At 43.3% G+C, this 22,889-nt stretch overlaps 1 protein-coding gene across 1 annotated transcript; it reads right to left on the reverse strand.

Annotated features, from left to right (window-relative positions):
* Positions 1-227: 227 nt before the first annotated feature.
* LOC310780462 (uncharacterized protein) lies at positions 228-10,537 on the reverse strand (the record flags this gene model as incomplete). Its single annotated transcript, XM_083641043.1, has 2 exons — positions 228-1,296; positions 10,497-10,537. 2 exons carry the CDS (start codon positions 10,535-10,537, stop codon positions 228-230), a joined length of 1,110 nt encoding a protein of 369 aa, XP_083497169.1.
* Between the last annotated feature and the right edge of the window lie 12,352 nt (positions 10,538-22,889).

A 22,889-nucleotide genomic window follows, 5' to 3' on the forward strand; every position in this document is an offset into this window, starting at 1 on the left:
CTACTTTGTGTTCACTTTGTGAACATTTATCCCATGAGATCCCATTTAAAAGAAAGCCATACACATTTTCCTTGTATAATACGTATTGCCGTAAATCTATTCTACATTACAGTATATAGTGGTGGCTTTGAAAAAACAGCAAAATCATAGTAATCTGTTGATATACAGCTGATTAGCTGTCAGTGTGTCTGACAGGCCATGCATTATACTGTCATGGAGGACAGCTCCTAATGATCACAGTCAGTATCACTTTCCTGTGTCCAGGCTTTTGCTGGACCACTTCTCTTTGCCCTTTCCCCCATGATGATGGCACCTAGCACTGTTATCATCACTGTGACGCTCAGGATAAGAACAGTCACCGTCTCGGCTATACAAAGTTGATCATGCACGTTCTCCATGACGCTCCCCTTTAACTCGGCAGGCGCGCTGCACCTCAGCTTCTTGTAGTCGTCCAGAACTAGTCGGTGGATTCTGTCCAGCTTCTTGAAGATCCTCTGCAGGTCACAGTCACAGTGCCAGGGGTTGCCTTCCAGAAGGACATGCACGCTGGAGGTGCACATGCTAAGAAAGGCCTTGAGCTGCAGCCTGGGCAGCTGGTTGAAGGCCAGGTCCAGCTGTGCCAGGTTACAGAGTGGAGTGAAGACCCCCGGCTCCATGGCGCTGATTTGGTTGCCCCGTAGCTCCAGCGACTCCAGGGAGCGCAGCGTGGAGAAGAAGTCCACCTGCAGTGCGGTGAGGCGGTTTCCGTCCAAGCGGAGCCGACGCAAGGCTGCCATGCAGCACAAGGCTCTGGGTCGGACCTGCTGGATGAGGTTGCCGTGCAAGTCCAGCTTCATAAGACTATCCAGGTTCTGGAAAGTTCTGCTCTCCAGGACAGTGAGGTAGTTGTGGGCCAGGGACAGCTCTGTGAGGGAGTCCAGGCCCAGAGAGAAGCCGTCCCCCAGGGCAGAGAGGTGGTTCTGACTCAGATCCAGCCTCTGTAAGCTCTGGAGGTTGAGGAAAGCTCTGTCTGCCACAGAAGTGATGCTATTCTCTTTTAACAGCAACACCCTCAGGCCCCAAAGAGCCCCAAAGGAGCCCGGAGGGAGCTCTGTCAAGAGGTTCCTGGACAGGTCCAAATACTCTGTGTTGAATGGGAAGTTGCTGACAGGAGTAGATAAATTCCCATCTGAGCAGTTGACATATTTTACGTCTGGGAACCAGTTACAGCCCTTGCAACAAGCTCTAACTGCCCTAGATAGAGGCATGAAAGAAGACTGGAACAAAAGCCACCAGTAGGCGGAGCGAAGCATGTCTCTGGGACAGAAAGAGAAAAGGCGCATGTGTTACACAGCATCTTGAAATACCTTTGTGCATTTGACTGCCATGTATACATCAGTTTCTATAGTATAATACACGTTCAGTTTCTTTAGTATAATACACGTTCAGTTTCTTTAATTGAATACAGTACTGTATAGACCTGCACAGATGCCTCCTCCTGTTTCCCAGTTTTGAATTAATGTACATCCATGCAAACCTTCTGCATTTAAGCTCATTAAATCAAAAAGGTGCGAGGAGTGTGGCAGATGCTTTACTCATCTCCTCCACAGATATTGACAACAGATCGCTAACATGTTTTTATTTCCTCCGCTGAAGCGAATGGCTGTTTGCCAACTGTGCAAAGCATGAAAACAGCACTTGTAACTTACTCTAAAAAACTATAGCCATTGAAGAAGTCAACTCTTACCTGTTGTAGCTGTTCTCCGTCTCTGTTATGATCACACTCGGGCCACACAGCTAGCAGACAGCAGAGCCCAGACTGGCTGTCAGCGGTTGAAAAGGGGTCGTGTGCTTTGCACTCCCACTGCCAAGAGCATCTGTTGATAGGTGAGGGCTGCTCAGAACAATGGCGGTGTGAATAATTCAAGGCATGGCAGCCTGGTGCGGTCACATTGAACTAATGGAAGATGGAGGGAGGATATGGGGCTCTGGAGAAGGAGGAAAGTTGGCAAAGCTCCTGTAACACTCCTGTAACACGCTCGAATCCAGGGCACCACTAGACGGGGGTAGAGGGGGGAATCCTTTTTGCAGAGTGGGGCTTTAGTGCTACAAACGTTTCTCAGAGGCAGAGGTAGAAATCATCTCGTTGGTTGAGTTCAATCTCAATTGACGGAGCCAATAGTGTGGGGCCAAAAGCGTAGCACCACATCATCCGGCGCAAACACACTTGGTGTTCTGGCAGAAACGCCGGGAACGGCCCTCGAAAAAACAATTTTGCTCTGAAAACAGGGCGTCATAGTAATGTAACTAAATGTGATGTGCGTTATCTAGCTATGTAGCTACAAGAATAAAATGAACTAACAGCATATAAAACCATCCTTCTATGGGGACCAAACGGAAAGACTACCGGAACACGGGGCGGGTCTTCCTGCCTGTAATGATGGGTACCAGGCTTTCTCTCCTTTGAGAGAGCCTGGTGACGCGAGGTTATGGAGCCAAAGAACAACCCAGTGAAAAAGAAAAGTCACGGGCTACGTCGTCTAAAGAGAGGAGGTAGCTAATATTGTGAAGCCTCTGGTACTGACTGGGGAAAGAATGCAACGAAGCCATAATAATGTTAGCTAGAGCCCCCTTTTCACCTGGTATTACCAGTCTCTTGTTTGCCAGGGAGCTAATAATGCTCGACATCTCGAAAAGGCAGCTCTGCCTCTGAGAAATGTTTGTGAAACTAAAACTACAATCTGACATAGTTCCAGGCTCTCCCAAGAGGGCGCCAGTCAGAGATGTGAGGTGCTTCTATACTAAATTAGAATCACTGTGGTGGGGTGGATATGTCACATCTTGTGACAACATCTAGGCTACTGTAGCATGTGCAGAGCTCAAACCTGGGGAACCTCAGTGTTTATCAGTATCCTTCAGCAAAAGAAAATTACAATTATATGCCTGTTCATTATTATTACATTATTTCACATTGACTTTATGAATAACTGGAGACCATGCATTCCTGTATCATTTCACTGAAACAGTCGGCCTATGCACTCATCCTTACAATGCTGTAGCCAAATCAAAGTCAACACATTAAGTGCCATCAATAAACCAAGACAAATGTTACTTAGCTGACTAAATATAGTTAAAGTAGAAAAATCACTACAAATGGGAAGAAAAAAGGGTCATCAAACACCCCAGTTGCCTGATGTTAGTTTTGGTAAATTTTTGGTCATATTATATTTCATAACAGAGTTTAACATCTTATGCTACACAGTAAGATGCACACTAACATCTTATGATGCACACTAGCATCTTTGAAATCGGTTTCTGTTAAGGCAAGTTGGGATTGAAAGTTACTTCAACAGACTCTCGATCCATCAACTTTTTACTTGAATCTAAAATAACAAGTCATCTAACAGTTTAAATGAGTCTAAATCTTGATCTCGTGGTTATTATGGTTACTAGAAACGCACGCATGCGCCGTGTGCGAGACAGTGCACGCCCAGGTTGCACGCTCAACTGTTGAGCAATTGTGCCCCGTGCCGTCGATGTTGTGCCAAAAAGTGATTAGCTGCCAAAAAGTGATTAGCTGCCAGAAAGTGATTAGGCTACTGGCCTGTTAAACCTGTATTGCCTGTATTGTATTATTTTTTCTTTTCTTCTTTGTCTCACATTGTCCATGTATTAACACAAAACCGAAAAACTGAAGAAAAAAAAGATAAAAAAAAAAACTGTATTGTCAAGTTTATATACCGGTATGTCTATATATTAACATACATGTATAACAACAATATAGTATGGTTCCCTATGTTTATATGTGTTTGGCATGTCCTTGTTTCCGCCATTTGGAAAGACTATAATACTGTACTGTAAACATGATTTCCGGATAGGTTATATGTAAAATAAAGAAATGATCTCTTTTGCAATTATCCTTATGACTCTGCACTATTTTATCTGCCCTAGATTATAACCAATCCCGTATTTTCTTCACCATTTTAAATATTTTGAATCTGACAGCAATCACTTTTTGGCACAACACTGGCCACCTTATTATAGTAGTGAGATAATGAAAAGGAAGGATTAAGAAAAGACCGCAACAAAAAGATTTCAGAACCAATGTTCTGTCTGAACTAATTTGGGGACTTGGTTTGGTAACACTTTAGAATACAGCCCGAGCTTACTGGGTAAATACAGGGTAACACAATCTGTACTTACAGGTAGTTACCATGTAGTTACTATGTAACTGTGGGGGTATTAACACAGCTTTAGAATACAGCCCGCGCTCCTACAGTAGTTACCATGTAGTTACTATGTAACTGTGGGGGTATTAACACTGCTTTAGAATACAGCCCGCATCCCTGTAGTTACCATGTAGTTACTATGTAACTGGGGGGGTATTAACACTGCTTTAGAATACAGCCCGCATCCCTGTAGTTACCATGTAGTTACTATGTAACTGGGGGGGTATTAACACAGCTTTAGAATACAGCCCGCATCCCTGTAGTTACCATGTAGTTACTATGTAACTGTGGGGGTATTAACACAGCTTTAGAATACAGCCCGCATCCCTGTAGTTACCATGTAGTTACTATGTAACTGTGGGGGTATTAACACAGCTTTAGAATACAGCCCGCATCCCTGTAGTTACCATGTAGTTACATTATGTTAAGATGATGTTTTTTTGTATTCTAAAGCGTTACAAAAAAAAACATCTTCATCTTAACATCTGTAACTACATGGTAACTACAGGGGCATGGGCTGTATTCTAAAGCAGCCTTAATTAACCTCGTAGTTACATAGTAACTACAGGGACATGGTACTTACCTTGTAAGTACAGGTGTTTGTTACCCTGTACTTACCCTGTATGTTGTGGGCTGTATTCTAAAGGGTTACCCTTAGTTTCCATATTGACCAAAGACCAACAAATCAGTCATCAGTTGTTCCAATTTGACCCCACAAATGGTGGCGGCAAATGATACTGGGTGCAGGGGCTTTGCCATCCCATATGGAACCGACACCCATGCAGACTATTTTCAAAAAGCACTAACTTTATACTTCCATCAAAAAGTCACAGCTTCCAGAGGAAAAAAATAAAAAGACAGCGTTGAGCAGAACGGCATAATGAATGTTGAGCTGAAAAGTTGAACTTTTCCCGGGGAAAGATGCTTTCAGAAGCCCCTGCAGCAACATGGGTGATGAAGCTGAGAAAACGTTATTTGGCGCCGAGGTTCATCACTCAGCCGTGGTGAGCTGGAGCTGCTGCCGAACGCCATGGGAGCCATAAGCCCGCAATATCAAACCATACCAGGAGGGGGAACGGGATGTCACAGTAATCAACAAGGCTAATCTAAGTAATTACCATTCATTTAACCACCCTCATCATAACGGCTCAATTAGATAATTTCTTCATATCTCATTCAGGGTTTTTGTGTGCGACTGGGAAGAGGGCTGATCTGATGGGCTGCTGCTACGCTTCTGTGTTTAGGCAGCAGATGGCACTGTTGCTATCTGGATGCATGGAGTCTAATGGCATCGTCCAGGAGAACTGGAGGAGGTGTGTCGACAGTGCATAGCTCTGGGCATGCTATCCCTCTGAATAACACCATTTTAAACCCCCAAACACCTTCAATTAATTGTGTTTTGTGAGAAGAGGTTTCTATTTTGTTTTTCTCAGATTTGCTGTTGTTTGCTTCACAGGATTCCAGGGGCTGCCTATGGGCATGGGATTAAAACACTATTTCGAGTTCTTCACATGTTAGCGGTGGCACTTTCGCACCTACAGTACCATTTCACACATGATCTCACCTTTCTTCTTCCAATGTGCAATGGCGAGAAAAGTCACTATGCATATCGCAGCTTATCCACAGGCAACTATGAGAGCTAAAGCCATCTGGAGACTGCTAAAGCCTGCAGTGTTAACATGCAACACCATCAAACACCGGCGTCGGGCGGCTGTTAACGGCGAAGACGAATAACAAGATGTGTTTTCAGGTTGTTGTGGTCTGACATGGTGGCAGAGCTCTCTGTCATATCTCCTGACAGGCCATATAATAGGGTTATTGATAATCTGTCACCTCTGGCCCCTAAGACGTTGCTGTGGTGGAGGGTGATATTTGAGTGAAAAGGCCTCCGGTACTTGTGTTCTCTGTGACACGCGTACGTGCTTACGTGCCAGATCATGTTTCGGCTGCGCTCCAACATGAAGCGATGCTCTTTTTGATACCCTTTGCATTTCGAAACCAACTTTTAACCGACTGGAAAGTGTTGGCAGTATCCTCTCCAGGACAGAATGCTGAGAGTGCGTGGGTGTCGTGTTGATATTAATAAAGACCTGGCTACTAGTCAGACACAGCCTGACAACATCAATAAAACCTAAGAAGTGTAACCTTAACCTTAAGCAGTCGCCCAATTGTTCAATAGATTTCCCATTTTTCCGATACAGTTTAAAAAAAGCGGCCGTGATGTTATTCTCTCTCCTGACATTTACAGCATCTCCTTGATGTCAAATCGCACAAAACAACATTGTAAAGAGTCTATTTATTTATCCTTCAGGGTCTATATTATTCCTTCCAAAATCAATGATTTAAACCTTGGGCATCTGCAGCCCGTTACTGTGTCAAAGAGTTTGAAACGAGGATATAAATGATGATGAGAGTTACAATGTTTCTCTCTCGGTTTCTCTGTGCATTAGTCAGTGATGTTGTGCGCCTGCAGTGGAGTGGAGGGGAGGGCTGTGCAGGAAGTAGCTATGCAGTGCAGAAGCAGCAGGGAGTTGCCAGTCCTTTGTGCAAAACACAGAAGCCAAATGTCATCGAGTTTCATGTGGCCCCCGTACTGTCAGTCATTTTGGCTTCTTTGTCGCTTTGATGGAAAAAAGAAAGAAAAAGGTGTGGAAAATCTTTGTGACGCTTTTGTTCTTTTGTGACGCTTCTGTTCTTTCACTGTGCATTTTCAAAGGATGACTAATCAATATGTTGTCTGTCTGGGACATTTTTGTTGTTTCTTGAGACGGAGACAATCCAAGGCTAAGCCCATTAAAATCAATGGTGCAGAATGTTTCATTTCTTTTCAAGTGCAAATGGAGGGAATTGAGTTGGAGTGGTTGGACAGCATGCTGTGCCTGACACAAACCTATATAGGGTAGATGTATATGTCGCCCATGTTTTGACAATCCAGGCTGTTAATTCATGCACGTGGTAATCTGAGCTCGCAGCCTGAATTTGCATTCATAAATTCTTGATCAATCTGCAGATGACGTTGTGAGTGAATGGAGATTTCCCTCATTATCCTGTGACTGATATAAATGATGGTGTGTGGCAACTGTAATTTCCCAGTTATTTCCTTATCTCCACCTCGTGTCTTCCCCCTGTCATTAGTTCTGCTTGCAATAAGATCACGAGACGAATGACATCATGGCTTTCTTTCATCTCATTGTGGCGTTATAGCAGGTGGGCTTTATGTTTTCCATTCCCTTTGCACCGGCAGCATCTGAAGAAGACTCCTCCATGCGCTCTCAAGGACTTGTGAGAGATGAGCCCAGAAGGTGCCTTTTACGTCAGCTGAAAGAACAAAGCAGCGGAAAGCAGAGCAGTCAGCTGTCTGATTGACAAGCTGTTGCTAACCTTCCCGTGTCAGTGCTGGAATTATCATGCAGGCGCTGCTCCCCCTTTGAATAAGAACTCCGGCTTGGGAAGAGACAGCACGAGGACTCAAATTGCCTAGGTGGACGTCTGTCAGTCACGATTTGTGTCACATTTTATGTCACAAATGTCACTTTCATGACGTCGGCCGGGCCGACCGATAAGCCCCCCCCCCCCACACACACACACGCACAGACTCTGAATATCGCCACCTACTGGCAAACACAAAAAGCGGTTTATCTTGAGAACCATTTGTCCGATCGACTTCAAACTTGGGGAGTGCGCTTAGGGGGTACTGATGGACTGCAGTGCAGAAGTGTGTGCAATTCAGCATAGCGCCACCTACTGGCAAACACACAAAAAATGGTTTATCTCGAGAACCATCCGTCGGTTCGACTTCAAACATGGGGAGTGCCGAATTTCGTGCTATAACATTTTGTTTTGTCTGGCAATTTTGTTTTGTTTTGACCATTGTGAATATTCAAGTCGTAACACTTTACAATAAGGCTACATTAATTAATGATTAGTTAATGCCTAATAATGCTTAATATTGGGGCGTCCCGGTGGCTAACTTGGTAGAGCGCGTACCACAAAGGCTTACGGCTGGGCCACACCAGAAGCGTCTCAGAAGCAGCGCATCACGGAAGCTTCTGGTTTGCCCCAGCATTTAGTGCGCGTGGTCCTTTGCCGCATGTCATCTCTCTCTCTATTCCAACCTTTCCTGTCTGCCTACGTCCTTTAGTGTCCTATCCAATAAAAAGGCAAAATTACCACAAAAATAATCATAAATAAATAAATAAATAAATAAATAATGCTTAATAAGCATTAACAAACCCTATAGTTAATGCTTATTGACCCTAACTATTAACAAACCCTAAACTATTAAATAATGTATCAACTAATACTTGGTTAACATGGACACCATTATTAAATGAGTACTATATACATGAGTTTACTGTTAATTTTGGGTTGGTTAGTTAGTTCATTATTATTGATTGTTAAGCATTAACTAACCCCTAATTAATACAGTATACCCTTATTGTAAAGTGTTACTTCTTCTTCTACCTGAGCAAATGCTACCCCTGCCTGACCATGAAGCTGGATGGTAATTCACACTTCCATTGAAAAGCACCAGCCTCAAAAAATAGTAGCCTAGATGAATCAAACTTTCTGAACTCAAGCATGTTTTGCCCTAGTTTTACCTGGAAAAGCACATTCGTTGTCCACATTATGGAAATGGCCTACTGCTTTGCATTTGGTATATATCTTCTGATGTATCACCTGTCCAAACATGTTTCGGATCTTAATGGCAAATCCAATAAAAAAACAAATTGACATCGCAGTCGCATTGGAATTGTGCACATGATAGAATTGGCGAGGTGTCAAGGAAGCACACACGCCTATGAGGGCATACGCCCACGCAAGCACACACCCACGCAAAATCAATAGCAGATCAAGAGGTGAGATATCCATCACTGCATCTCATTGAACTACTGCATCTAAATTGATACATTGCTGTGGCATGTTCAATTGTTGTGCTGCTATGTTTGAGAGGAGAGACGGCATCCAGCAAATGAGTTTGACATTATAGGAGCGAGATGAAAATGCACTGTGTGAAAGTGAAGAACAACTGTTGGAAATCCCATCAACACACAGCGAGACGAGGAGCAGCACATTACTGCATGCATATTTCACTATCCTCCTATTTGTTTTGTTATTTACCATGCTCATATTTAGGAGTCTGCTCAGGCACTCGATTCGTTTCACCCCGAGTGGGTAAAATGGATGGGATTGCTTTTGGTAGAGTTGGACAGATGTTCCTCCATGCCGCGACCAGCTTGTTTTCAGGCCTCCGGTGGAGCCCGGGGTTCATTTCAATGGCTAAAAATACCTCAGCAAAACTGATGGGTCTCCCTCCAGAGAGGACAGATGTCACTTTGTCACTCTGTCACATCTGCAGCTGGGGAAGGGTCGTTTTCATAAAGGTATTCCGGCTGCCTGGGCTGGAATATCCTGCTCAGGCCAAAGTGCTGTTTCTGTACCGGAATTTCACTGAAGTAGAAGTACAATTGTTGGTGTTGAAATCAATGTAAAAAGCATGTCATTTAAAATGCACTTGGAGGAAACGTTAATGAGCTACCTTTGTACAAAACAGAACATTGTTACATAATGATCTTTCCCATGCAATTCTACAAGGACATGAGGTAAACTATAACACAACAACAATAATAATAATAATAATAATAATAATAATAATAATAACATGCATAAACAAAGTAAAGCCAGATTCCTCTGACCGCTCTTCGCAAATGGCTCGGTAATTGGCCAATACAATTAAAGTCTACTGAAGGCTACTGAAGTATAAAAGATAAAATGAGTGATTTCAAAAAATTCCAATTTTCTACTGCAAGGTACTGGCCCAACCTCCAGAGTCTATACTATAGTCGCTTTTGGTACCTGTTGGTTTTCCACTGAAAATAGTAGGCTACCCCTCAATGCCCCCCCCTTTCCAACAACTGGTCATCATAGCAACGCCGCATGAAACTGTCATGCCGTGAAACTGTGTAAATAGCCAGAGCAAGGAGATAGGCTCAGAGACTCTATGACTGAGGTGGTACTAAAAGAAAGTACCATGTATCAATAGCATTGCTTCAGGCAAAGGTCAAGTACGCCGTCGGGCTCGCCGTCCAGCTCAAGGATGAGGGGACCCTATCTCTCCCTGGTTTTGGGTTAGGGGCTTTGGCTTGGGGACCCAGTCGGAGACCCCTAACCCTAAGCCCCCCCACCATATATAGACCACCTACCCAATGCCTAACCCTAACCTTAAGATCACTTACAAAATGAATAACCCTATCCCTCCCCCCTATGTCTAACCCTAAGACCACCTACCCAATGCCCACAGTGCCGGTATAGCGGTCCACCCGTGGCATGTTCCATAATACGCACAACGGTACTGGGGGGCATGGGGCACGTTACCTCCAATGCACAAGGTACCTGGGAGCGTTATCTCCAATGCACAAGGTATCTGGGTGTGTTACCTCCAATGCACGACAAGGTACCTGGGTGCGTTAACTCCAATGCACAAGGTACCTGGGCATGTTTCCTCGAATCCACAAGGTACCTGGGTGCGTTACCTCCAATGCACGAAAAGGTACCTGGGTGCGTTACCTCCAATGCACAAGGTACCTGAGAGCGCTATCTCCAATGCACAAGGTACCTGAGAGCGTTACCTCCAATGCACAAGGTACCTGAGAGCGTTACCTCCAATGCACAAGGTACCTGGGCATGTTTCCTCGAATCCACAAGGTACCTGGGTGCGTTACCTCCAATGCACAAGGTACCTGAGAGCGCTATCTCCAATGCACAAGGTACCTGAGAGCGCTATCTCCAATGCACAAGGTACCTGAGAGCGTTACCTCCAATGCACAAGGTACCTGGGCACATTACCTTAAGGCAGGGGTGGGCAATTATTTTTCATGGGGGGCCACATGAGAAACCCAGATTGTTGCCGGGGGCCGAACAAATATTGTCATGCCGTACCCCAGGAACTTTGATGATAGAGAGGGCTACAAAAAAATGTCCTCGCTTCCAGAGGGCCAGATTTTGCTGAGCGTTGGGGGCCGAATGGCGCCGGCGCAAATTTTTTGGGGGCATTTGAAGTCAGGTTTAGAGGAATACCTCATTTTAAATTAACAGTTGTGATATCATTATTCAGTCTTAAACACCAATATTTGATCCTTTTCTCACTCACTCCTATGTCATTAACTTTTTTGACCACCTGCCAATATGGCTGCTATATTTTAAAGTTACCAGCCAATTAGAATTTCCACTAGCCAAAATGTTTTTCTTTAAATAAACCAGAATATGAGTGTTAATTTAAGCATAAGTATCAGTAAGTGGCCCGGGATTCTCAAAGCCTGTGTTGAGGGTCACACGAACAAAAATGCACTCTTGAAGCTAAATAAATCCAAAACCAACAAGTTAATTATTTCCATTTTTACTTCAATGTAGAACAGTCATTTCTTACACATTAGATTACTTTTAGCCTTTTAGTCATAAAGATTACTGAAAGATATTCCATACCAGACTGAAATGTTATAACAGAAGTGGAGTATTGCCCAGAATAACATGAACATTTGGACACTTATTCAGCGGGTACCTTGCATGTTGCATTCAGGTGCACTGTAATTTTTTTTTTTTTTTTTTTTTGCAATTCCAGCACGGGCCACACAGGGGGCGCTCACGGGCCGCATGTGGCCCGCGGGCCGCCTTTTGCCCAGGTCTGCCTTAAGGTGACCAGATTTCTCAAATAAAAATCGGGGACATTTCCAGTCCGGCAATTAATATATCATAAAAATATCCAATGTTATTACCTATGAAATAATAAAGGGGGATGATTCCAGTTTCATTTATTTTGTCCATGGCTGTTGTACTGTAATAAACAGTGTCGGCTTCACGAAGAGGCCCCTGGTGACCCCCCCCCTCCCAGACAGACAGACACACACACACACACACACACATACACACACACACACACACACACACACACACACACACACACACACACACACACACACACACACACACACACACACACACGTCATTCACTGTGCCCCTTTACAAAATGTCAATGTGTTCCCCAGCAGCATTGGCCTGGCCTTCCGAACCTACAGCGCCGGATGTTGTATGAATAGCCTCAGATCTCAAAAAGTATCTTCGGTGGAGTCCTAAGTGCTTCTTCATTGTTCAAGATCTAGTGAGAGAGCTGCAGCAGAACATGTAAACACTTGTTGGATGCCTGGATCAAAACATTGACTCATAGAATCCATTCTCATTCAGATAAATTGAGGTGAGAGCGGTCAAGGGTCCCCTTTGAAATTTAACATATATGCCGGTTTTTTTAAATGTATTATTTAGCCCCCTTCCCGACAAGGTAGCATGGCATTGTTGGTCCCAATGGATGCTGTAGGACAGGTCTTACAGTCATACCCTGTAAGTATCTTCACTTGAGATTTAAGAATGAACCTGCTAGAGCTAGAGTCATATTGGCCGCAGACGACAGGAGAAAATCGGGGACATTTTCAGGGACAGCTCCAGCCGGGGACAGGTCACCAAAAACGGGGACTGTCCCCCAAAATCGGGGACGTCTGGTCACCTTACATTACCTCCAATGCACAAGGTACCTGGGTGTGTTACCTCCAATGTACAAGGTACCTGGGCATGTTACCTCCAATGCACAAGGTACCTGAGATCGTTACCTCCAATGCACAAGGTACCTGAGAGCATTACCTCCAATGCACAAAGTACCTAGGCATGTTACCTCCAATGCACAAGGTACCTGGGTATACGTTACCTCCAATGCACAAGGTACCTGGGCACGTTACCTCCAATGCACAAGGTACCTGGGTGCGTTACCTCCAATGCACAAAGTACCTGGGTGCGTTACCTCCAATGCACAAGGTACCTAGGCATGTTACCTCCAATGCACAAAGTACCTGGGTGCGTTACCTCCAATGCACAAGGTACCTGGGCATGTTACCTCCAATGCACAAGGTACCTGGGTGCGTTACCTCCAATGCACAAGGTACCTAGGCATGTTACCTCCAATGCACAAAGTACCTGGGTGCGTTACCTCCAATGCACAAGGTACCTAGGCATGTTACCTCCAATGCACAAGGTACCTGGGTGCATTACATCCAATGCACAAAGTACCTAGGCATGTTACCTCCAATGCACAAGGTACCTGGGTGCGTTACCTCCAATGCACAAAGTACCTAGGCATGTTACCTCCAATGCACAAGGTACCTGGGTGCATTACCTCCAATGCACAAGGTACCTAGGCATGTTACCTCCAATGCACAAAGTACCTGGGTGCGTTACCTCCAATGCACAAGGTACCTAGGCATGTTACCTCCAATGCACAAGGTACCTGGGTGCATTACATCCAATGCACAAGGTACCTAGGCACGTTACCTCCAATGCACAAGGTACCTGGGTGCATTACATCCAATGCACAAGGTGGTACCTAGGCACGTTACCTCCAATGCACAAGGTACCTGGGTGCGTTACCTCCAATGCACAAGGTACCTGGGTGCATCACATCCAATGCACAAGGTACCTAGGCATGTTACCTCCAATGCACAAGGTACCTAGGCATGTTACCTCCAATGCACAAGGTACCTAGGCATGTTACCTCCAATGCACAAGGTACCTAGGCATGTTACCTCCAATGCACAAGGTACCTAGGCATGTTACCTCCAATGCACAAGGTACCTGGGTGCGTTACCTCCAATGCACAAGGTACCTAGGCATGTTACCTCCAATGCACAAAGTACCTGGGTGCGTTACCCGTCAATGCTCAAGGTACCTAGGCACGTTACCTCCAATGCACAAGGTACCTGGGTGCGTTACCTCCAATGCACAAGGTACCTAGGCATGTTACCTCCAATGCACAAGGTACCTGGGTGCGTTACCTCCAATGCACAAGGTACCTAGGCATGTTACCTCCAATGCACAAAGTACCTGGGTGCGTTACCTCCAATGCTCAAGGTACCTGGGTGCGTTACCTCCAATGCACAAGGTCCCTGGGTGCGTTACCTCCAATGCACAAAGTACCTGGGTGCGTTACCTCCAATGCACAAGGTACCTGGGTGCGTTACCTCCAATGCACAAGGTACCTGGGCATGTTACCTCGAATGCACAAGGTACCTGGGTGCCTTACCTCCAATGCACAAGGTACCTGGGAGCGTTATCTCCAATGCACACGGTACCTGGGTGCGTTATCTCCAATACACAAGGTACCTGGGCACATTACCTCCAATGCACAAGGTACCTAGGCACGTTACCTCCAATACACAAGGTACCTGGGCACGTTACCTCCAATGCACAAAGTACCTAGGCATGTTACCTCCAATGCACAAGGCACGTGACAAAGCAGGGATATAAGAGGAGTTCGTAGTGAGAACGTGTTGACCTGATACTTGCCCAATGGAAAACCAAAAAAAAACGCAAGCCAAGCCGGTACCATGCGGTATTCAGTATTCCAATGTTTCTAGTATCAGCTCTATGAGTGAACAAATAACGTGTCCAGTAACGAGAGTAACTGTATTTAGTTACCTTCTTGATTGCAGGGCGCAGCACAAAGTCTGGCTGTGAGCTTCTATAGGAAAAGCCAATTGATTTGCATTTTCAACAGTTATAAAGGATGCATTATTTGACATTCCAATAGTACTTGCTCTCAGCAATTGCGAAATATTGATAAATTAATGGTCCAGAGACAACATTGGTTATCTTGTCATGCGAGCTGCTGTCGCTGCTCCTCACTCTCTCTCTCTCCTTCTGCCCTCATTTCCTCTCTCTATCCCACTTTCTTTCACCATCCATAAACATGCGCTATCTCCCTCCACTCCTCTGCCCCTATAAGTGCGCTTATACGCTTTTCTGACACTGGAGTGAACACGGAATTATGACCGAGGGTATAATTACTTGGCTTCGACGATATTGCCAAGCCTATTTCCAGCCCCCCCAGTAAAAGCCCGTTTTTTATTCTAAATCAAATGAACCTGTTGAAAATGATAAACAATGCAATGAGGCCTAACTTCAACTTGATGAATAGCTCCGCAATCTTCGGCGCGTTAATGGTGGCAAGCTTTAATCAGATGCCATTTTAAAACACCCAAGTGCAAAAACAATTAGTCCCACACGCCGATGAAAAGCAAGGGGGAAGAAACCATCTGCCGCCACAAGGCTCTATGAGCCCGATCCACCACGAGCCTCACGGTGCACCCAGTCATATATTACACATGACACGCTACACCCTGCATGCCACTTCATTTACCAACTGCTGCTGGCTGTTAAACAAAGAGAACAACTGCCACTGAAACCTCAATCATCTTCTGCCCAAATGTAACTTTGTTAAACAACAGTACTTGTGGCGTGCACTATTCAGCCCAGAATTACAATCAGAAATGCTTTGTAATGCATTACATGCAAATTCATGCAGAGTATCCCAGCTAAGAATTAATATCCCGGCGAGATGTTATTCCTCTTAAAATACATCTTGATATCGCAAAAGTCTTTGTATGCACACTGAGAATATTATCAGCTATCAGGTTTATCACAGTGTTAAGCATATCTTAGTAGTGCTATTGTAAATAGAGCTCAACAGTGAAAAAAAATCTTTTGAAAAAAGATGACGATTTTTTCGATAGCCCCCCAATCAAACCCCCGCCCTGCCTCCACTCACGTTTTTATTTTTTGTTTTCAGTCTGAGTCCAATTTTTTATGGTCACCCATGATTCATCTGCGAGCTGCTTTGCTTGGTTCCAGGCTCAAAACTCTTTATATAAGGATTTTTTTCAAAACATCTATGAATGGGGAACCAGAACCAGAACCAGAGCCACATTTTTCCCAATTCCCATCTGGACTACATGGATATGTGGCACAAAAGGTGCACAAAAGTGTTGTCAATGTTGCCATGATGGTAATAATGGAAATAACTTCTTGTAGTCTTGTGTCATTCACATGAGACGAGTGTCATCATTTTGGCACCACGGCAGTTTGAATGAGCCAGCGTTAGCATGGAGGACAAGATACAACAATGGAGAGACGCCTCAATTCAGTCAATTAGTGTGGTCCAGATGGCTGCTTGATGAGGGTCATGATAGGATTGGAGAAATTGTTGGTTTGGAACGCGGCCTTGCTCACGATTAACCCCGGCATTTTCCGTTTCCGCAGAGTCCGAAAGAAGCTTGGAGCCGGCCGGCGGCCACCTCTCGTATGTCAGTCAAGCTCCTTGAATTTATTCATGACCTTTCCAATCCCCCTGAAAATAGGCCCCGAAGGAGCCATTGTGTCCTTGACCTGAAGCTGCTCTGTTGAATGTCTGGGTGACGAGGGGTCAAAGATCATTTTTCCGGCATGTTCAAAGGGCAAACCATCATGTGGACCTGTAGATAAGGGACAGGTGAAAAGCCAGTGACAATCTCCACATGTCAAACAAAGACACAGGAGTGAAAATAGGCGTGAGATTTTTCATTTTGAATAAAGGAGCGCCCCCTTGAATATATTCGTGACCTTTTCAATCCCCCTTAAAATAGGAAAATAAACTTTTTTTGTCCTCGACCTGAATCTGTCCTGTTGAATGTCTGTTGTCTGGGTGACAAAGGCTCACAGATAGCTTTTCCCGGCATGTTCAAAATGGCCAACCATCATGGCGACCTGCAAAGTTGGCGTTTATGGGCGAAGAGTCACAGTTTTGACTTTGCAGATGATGCGGCGAGCTGGGCAGTGATGGACGATGACTAACTTGTTTCCAGGCCAGGATTGATTTGGGGAAAGTTGTACTTTGTCAGCTGGCACAAGAGGTACATCCTCCATCTCCATTATGATGGAGATGATGTTCTCCTCCCTCTTGCAACCTCAATGAAGGTGTTGATTTGTTGGCTCCTTTAGGACACAAGGGTAAGGGGCGGGGCAGTAGTCTATTGTTTTGGGTACAGTTTTAAGGGCATTGAGTTCCCAAGCTACTCCAGCTTCCCAAACGTAGGTCAATTCTCTGTGGTTTGCACTTGCTGCTGGGCTGGCATAGAGTGATAAACCATTTAGCAGCAGTACTGCAGTATAGATTTGCACCTATCCCTTTGCACACACAGTTATGTCCCTCGGGTCTGGCACAAATAAGCACAAGTATTAAAATGCAAATATTATGTGCTCTGCATGGGAAAGTGAGAGAAAGACCGGAAGTGCATTCCTTCAATCCAGACCCAGGTTTCATGTGCCATTTTTATTTTTTTCCCCCTTATCCATGAGCCTTTCCTTAAAGGCCGGCTTTACCGTGGGGAATATGAATATATATTAATTCTTAAAAAATCTTAAATTTCGAATCCGTTGAAATTTTTGAAATTGCTTGTTCACAGCCAGAGAAAAAAAAAAAAAAGGGCCAGGTGACGCGTTTCGACGCGAAACGCGTCACCTGGCCCAATTTTTTTTTTTTTTTTTTTTTTTTTTTTTCTCTGGCTGTGAACAAGCAATTTCAAAAATTTCAACGGATTCGAAATTTAAGATTTTTTAAGAATTAATATATATTCATATTCCCCACGGTAAAGCCGGCCTTTAACCAGAACCAAGTGGTTTTAATTGCCTAACTATATCGGTAAAGCAGTGGTTCACAACGTGCGGTCCAGGGACCACCAGGGGTCCTTGGGGGGGTTCCAGTGGGCCCACGGCAAACTGATGAATTGTTCAACTTCACTATTATTCCATTTACAAGAAGTTAACACAATTAGAGAAATATATATGTATATATAATATATATAAAATATGATATTGATCATAGTTTCCCGGTTATCTCTCTACCTACAATACAGATAGTCATGGAATTCTGGACAAAATCATATCTAACAATAAAATATATTTAGATCGTTAGGTTTTCTTCTATATCAGACACAGGTTTTTGTTCCTACCTGACATGTTTCGACGGCAAAACTTCCGTCTTCATCAGAGGTGTCACTAGATGGTGTGTGACGTGTCTTTAACAGCTGATGTTGTTTACAGAGGCGTGATCGTCCTGTCAGACACGTCACACACCATCTAGTGACACCTCTGATGAAGACGGAAGTTTTGCCGTCGAAACATGTCAGGTAAGAACAAAAACCTGTGTCTGATATAGAAGAAAACCTAACGATCTAAGTAAATTATAGACACTATGAACCTTTTTGGATTAATAAAATATATTCTAAGATTTTGGTCCGAGAGACAAAATTTCTTCGAATGGGGGTCTGAGTCTAATGTGAACTATTCAATTCAATTCAATTCAATTCAATTCAATTCAAGCCAAGCCAATCCAATTCAGACTTGATTTCAGGACATAGCTCAGGGGGGTCCATAGCACAACAAAATACACAGAATAGAGATATAAAAAGAACAGATTATAAACACATACTATACAAGACATTCCACAATGATAATTTTATAGGCTAAAACGCCATTGTTTCCACAGTCTGGATGAAAACCTGACAGAGCAGGTGGGTACACGGACTACAAACATTTGACTTGCACTGCAACTTCTTGGAGCTTTTAGCAGCAGCCTCATGCTGTCATTATAGGCCACTGTGAGTCTAAAATAAATTAGGGGTCCATTATTATGAAAAAGGTTGAGAATCCCTGCCTTAATGGATAGGTTTGGTATAATATACCAAACCTATCCATTAAGGCAGGGATCTGAAATAGATATTACATATCTGACATATGTCAGATATGTAAAAGACAAATTATATATCAGCCCCAAACCTAGTCAACCTTGAGGTGAAAATGCTGTGTCCAATTCATGCTGTAATGTAACATGTTGCCATAGAATCCAATTTGTTGCAATCTTCACATCATTTGTTTCCAGAGCACATAATGGACTATTCCTGCACATTATGGTGTCTGCCTGTGCTATTGCCTGAGTTCATTGTGTGCTCTCACTGTGCGTTTCTGCACTCTCTTCCATCAGAGACCAGGGTATTTGGTTAATTAGTATTTTCTTGTGGCCAGCAAGTCCAGGCATAGGCATGCGCATGCACACACGCACACACACACACACACACACACACACACACACACACACACACACACACACACACACACACACACACACACACACACACACACACACACACACACTCAATCTGAAGTAAATTGTGCGGACCAGATCCATTAGTATCTTTCCTCTAGAAGATACTAATTATCGTTGATGTCCAGTCCTACTTGTAATTACTATCATTATGGTTATGGAGTTGATGGGGGCAAAATGATGCGCATGTGAGTGTGTGAGAGCGAGAGAGAGGCATGTGAGGGTGTGAGAGCGAGAGAGAGGCATGTGAGGGTATGAGAGCGAGAGAGAGGCATGTGAGTGTGTGAGAGCGAGAAAATATAAAGAGATGCAGAGAGAAGCATTAACACCTCTCACAGGTTTTATTATCAGCAGATGTATCTTTTCAAGCATTTGCCTTGCTGCCTTGCACACGGACATGTGAATGCAAGTTAACTTTAGCACTGTTTAATGATATAATACATATATATATATCTGTATGCAACACATTTAAAACAAGTAGTTTAATTCCATGCAAGCCAAGTGGCTCATTTTGCTTTTGTCATGTGAAAACCTCATAACTCCAAGTTTGATCATTTTCATGCTTTGACTTCAGTTTACTTGTCTCTATTGTTTGATATAAATTATACGACCCTTGGGCTAAACTGACTCAAGAAGCCATGGTGGTCAAGCTAACACTTTTGCTCTTTTTCTTAGCTCTGGAAAAGCTCATATTTTGGCGATGTAAGGTTTTCATGCAACAGCAGCAATAGAAAAGTAATTGGATTTAATATTTAACGTGGTCTTAAGATACATTTTCAAGTTGTGTTCACCTAATTTAGATCACCAAAATGAGACTGAATAAAGCTGTGTTTGCTCATTTAAAGTTCAAAATGTGTTTGCATGGTGGTTTGAAAGCCTTGTTCATGCAGTCCAATCTCTGTCCTATAAAGTCAGTGCAGCCATAGAGACACTGCAGAGCGCATCATCAATCAGAAACCACGCCCAAAACGGGGGAAAACAAAAACTCCCCCCCAATCCTGGCGTTCTATGTCACGTGTTGCACACAAAGATCATATATACGGAAGATGAACACTCCAACTTACTTCCTTGACAGCTAGATCCACATTTTTCTTCTCGCCAATTCTCAATGGCTTCCTTGGAGTACAAATGTTTTTTTTTTGCGATTTTGTACATTTGTTGTCTGCGCAGCCCACCATACAACAGCTTTTAGCTATGTTTAATTCAAGGAAAATGACGCTGGTGTATGGGAGTGAATGGAGAGCCAGCTTTCCCCCGCGATGGGCGTGGCCTATTTCATGCAGTGTCTCTATGGTTGAATGAACAAATTAATTTATTTGATGCCTCTTAACAGGGGCGGTTTTAGACCCTTTTTGAGATAGTCTCAGCCCACACTGGAAGATAGAGGGTAATTTTTTTTTTTTTTTTTACAAAAATAAGAATAGCTGGCCCTCCTCTATTCATCTCTCATTCATGCTTTAAAGCCATGAAATAATAATAATAATAATGGTGTTGGTGATCAGAAATGCATGCAACATACAACCTTTATTTTGAAAATATGGTTAGGTCTAGAGGAAGTTACCCATCTACACTCCTGGAAAATTGATCACCCAGGAAATAAGGCAGTGTTCTATTTCTCCTTGAGAGCCTCAGACTGACAACAGAGACAACAGCAAGCCAAGGTAGATTAAGGCTCTTTCTATAGTGAGTAAGGTGTTAAACACTATGATCATTGAGTTGGTTGAAAAACGAAGTCTTTATTTTAAGTTATATTTTGTAAATGAACTTCTTCATTAGTCAACCAGAGTTTACTATGAAGTGAATGGGGGCAACATCATGCATCTAATGTATTGGGTACCTGTGATCATCATTGTGGGGCTACTGAGCTGAGGTGTAAACTAGGCGTCTAGTGCTAAGCTGTTTGTTAATAGGTCTGTTGATATGCAAATGTACACTAGCATAATGCTAAGTTGCCAGCCATTTAGGTAATGTGTTAAATCGTAGCCTATGTTTAGAATAGCCACTGATATGCCTGTTGCAGTAAGATAAAAAAGAGGTAGCTGTCCAGTGTGGTTGCAGGAAGTTCCCAGGTATTGAATGGAGCAGAGAAGGACATCCGAGGCACTCTGAATAATATTAAAAATCCTTTATTCTAGACGGGGATACCAACGCGTTTCGACTCAAAGAGTCTTCATCAGGGCAATGGGAACAATCACAAACAGGTGCTGTATTTAAAGCCCACTGAGGGGTCATGTGGTGGAGTCACATGGGAGCGATGTAACAACCCCCTTAAAGGAGACACCAGACAGATATGATCCCACATAGGCAACATAGGAGATAGAAGGAGATTTAAAAATAATGGGAAAGGTGTCTTTCCCAATCAAACCAAGAGGTCACATAAGGTCACACTTTTCATAATAAAAACAATGGCATTAAGTTAGCAAGAAATGCATGAAATCAAATGACAACACAGTGGATTGAGTCATGAATGTGTGATTCTGTTAATCAAAGAGAGGGCACAACATAGTTTAAATCACAGTAGAGGTAAGGCCTATTTTAGCCTGTTGCAGTGTTGCTTGCTATGTGTGAAGGTTAGCTTTATTCATGGTTGTCATACAGTTTATAAAGTTAATTCCTTTAACTTCTTTGGTACCTCATTAACCTCAAGTCACTCTTAGATTATTGTTTTATTTATTTTGTGTGGAGGTGGAGAACAGAGGAACTGTGAGAAGAAGCTGTATCTGCTAAGAAGTACAGACACACATAAGAAGAAGAAGAAGAAGAGTGCATCTGATAAATTGATTAAGCTTTCTTTATAGATCTAGTCTCTTCATTTTGATCTCAAAGTGCACCAGATTGATCACCTTTTACTTTAAAATGTACAACATTTTCAGTCACCAGCTGAAAAGGAAACAAGAAAAGCATGCCCATGAATAAAAAAATGTCAAGGATAACACAAGAAACCCTAGGGCTCATTTCCATTGTGGTCCTTTGGTGTTTAAAAGATGTAGAACATTTCAATTGTTTATTAACATTGCCTATTCTGCTATATATTGGATATTGTATCCTATTTCTAATATAAATCACTTGCGTTTAATGAATCTTGCATTCCTCATGGTTTGGTTCGATTTATAAGCTTATACACACTATAATTGGCCTATTAATTTAAAGTTGTGAAATCCTAAGCCTAAAATGAAACTCACTAACACCATTACAATTTTTAGGCCACTTCATATAAATTAAAGCCACCATGGGGGTTCAAGCCTGCAATACCACGTACTGTACGTACTGTATGTCAATGACATTTATAGAGAAGAGGCCACATGCCTGGGCTTCCTTGGCTTATTGGTCCATCATATCAGCTGGGCTCCTGATGGCAGTGCAGGGAGAGGGGACACTAGGCAGAGGAGAAAGGCATGTATGGAGGTGCTTTTAACTGGTCATGTTATTTTATGTGTGCTCTGAAGATGAGTGATGAACTGTTGCCCCGCAGCGAGCTTGGCCTACTTTCCCGCAGGGTTTCTGATCATTTTCACTAATATTACAAGACCCACAGAATATTTTCTTCTGTGACTTATGTAAACATATCCCAAAAGAAACAAGTTTGATTCTACCTTCATCTGTTCTTTAGTTATCGACACTTGAATGTAGTGTTCACTGAAAATGCCTGTCTGTCCCCAGAAAGCAGA

This window comes from Poromitra crassiceps (genome assembly GCF_964638095.1).
Source record: "Poromitra crassiceps genome assembly, chromosome: 8".
NCBI classification, from domain to species: Eukaryota; Metazoa; Chordata; class Actinopteri; order Beryciformes; family Melamphaidae; genus Poromitra; species Poromitra crassiceps.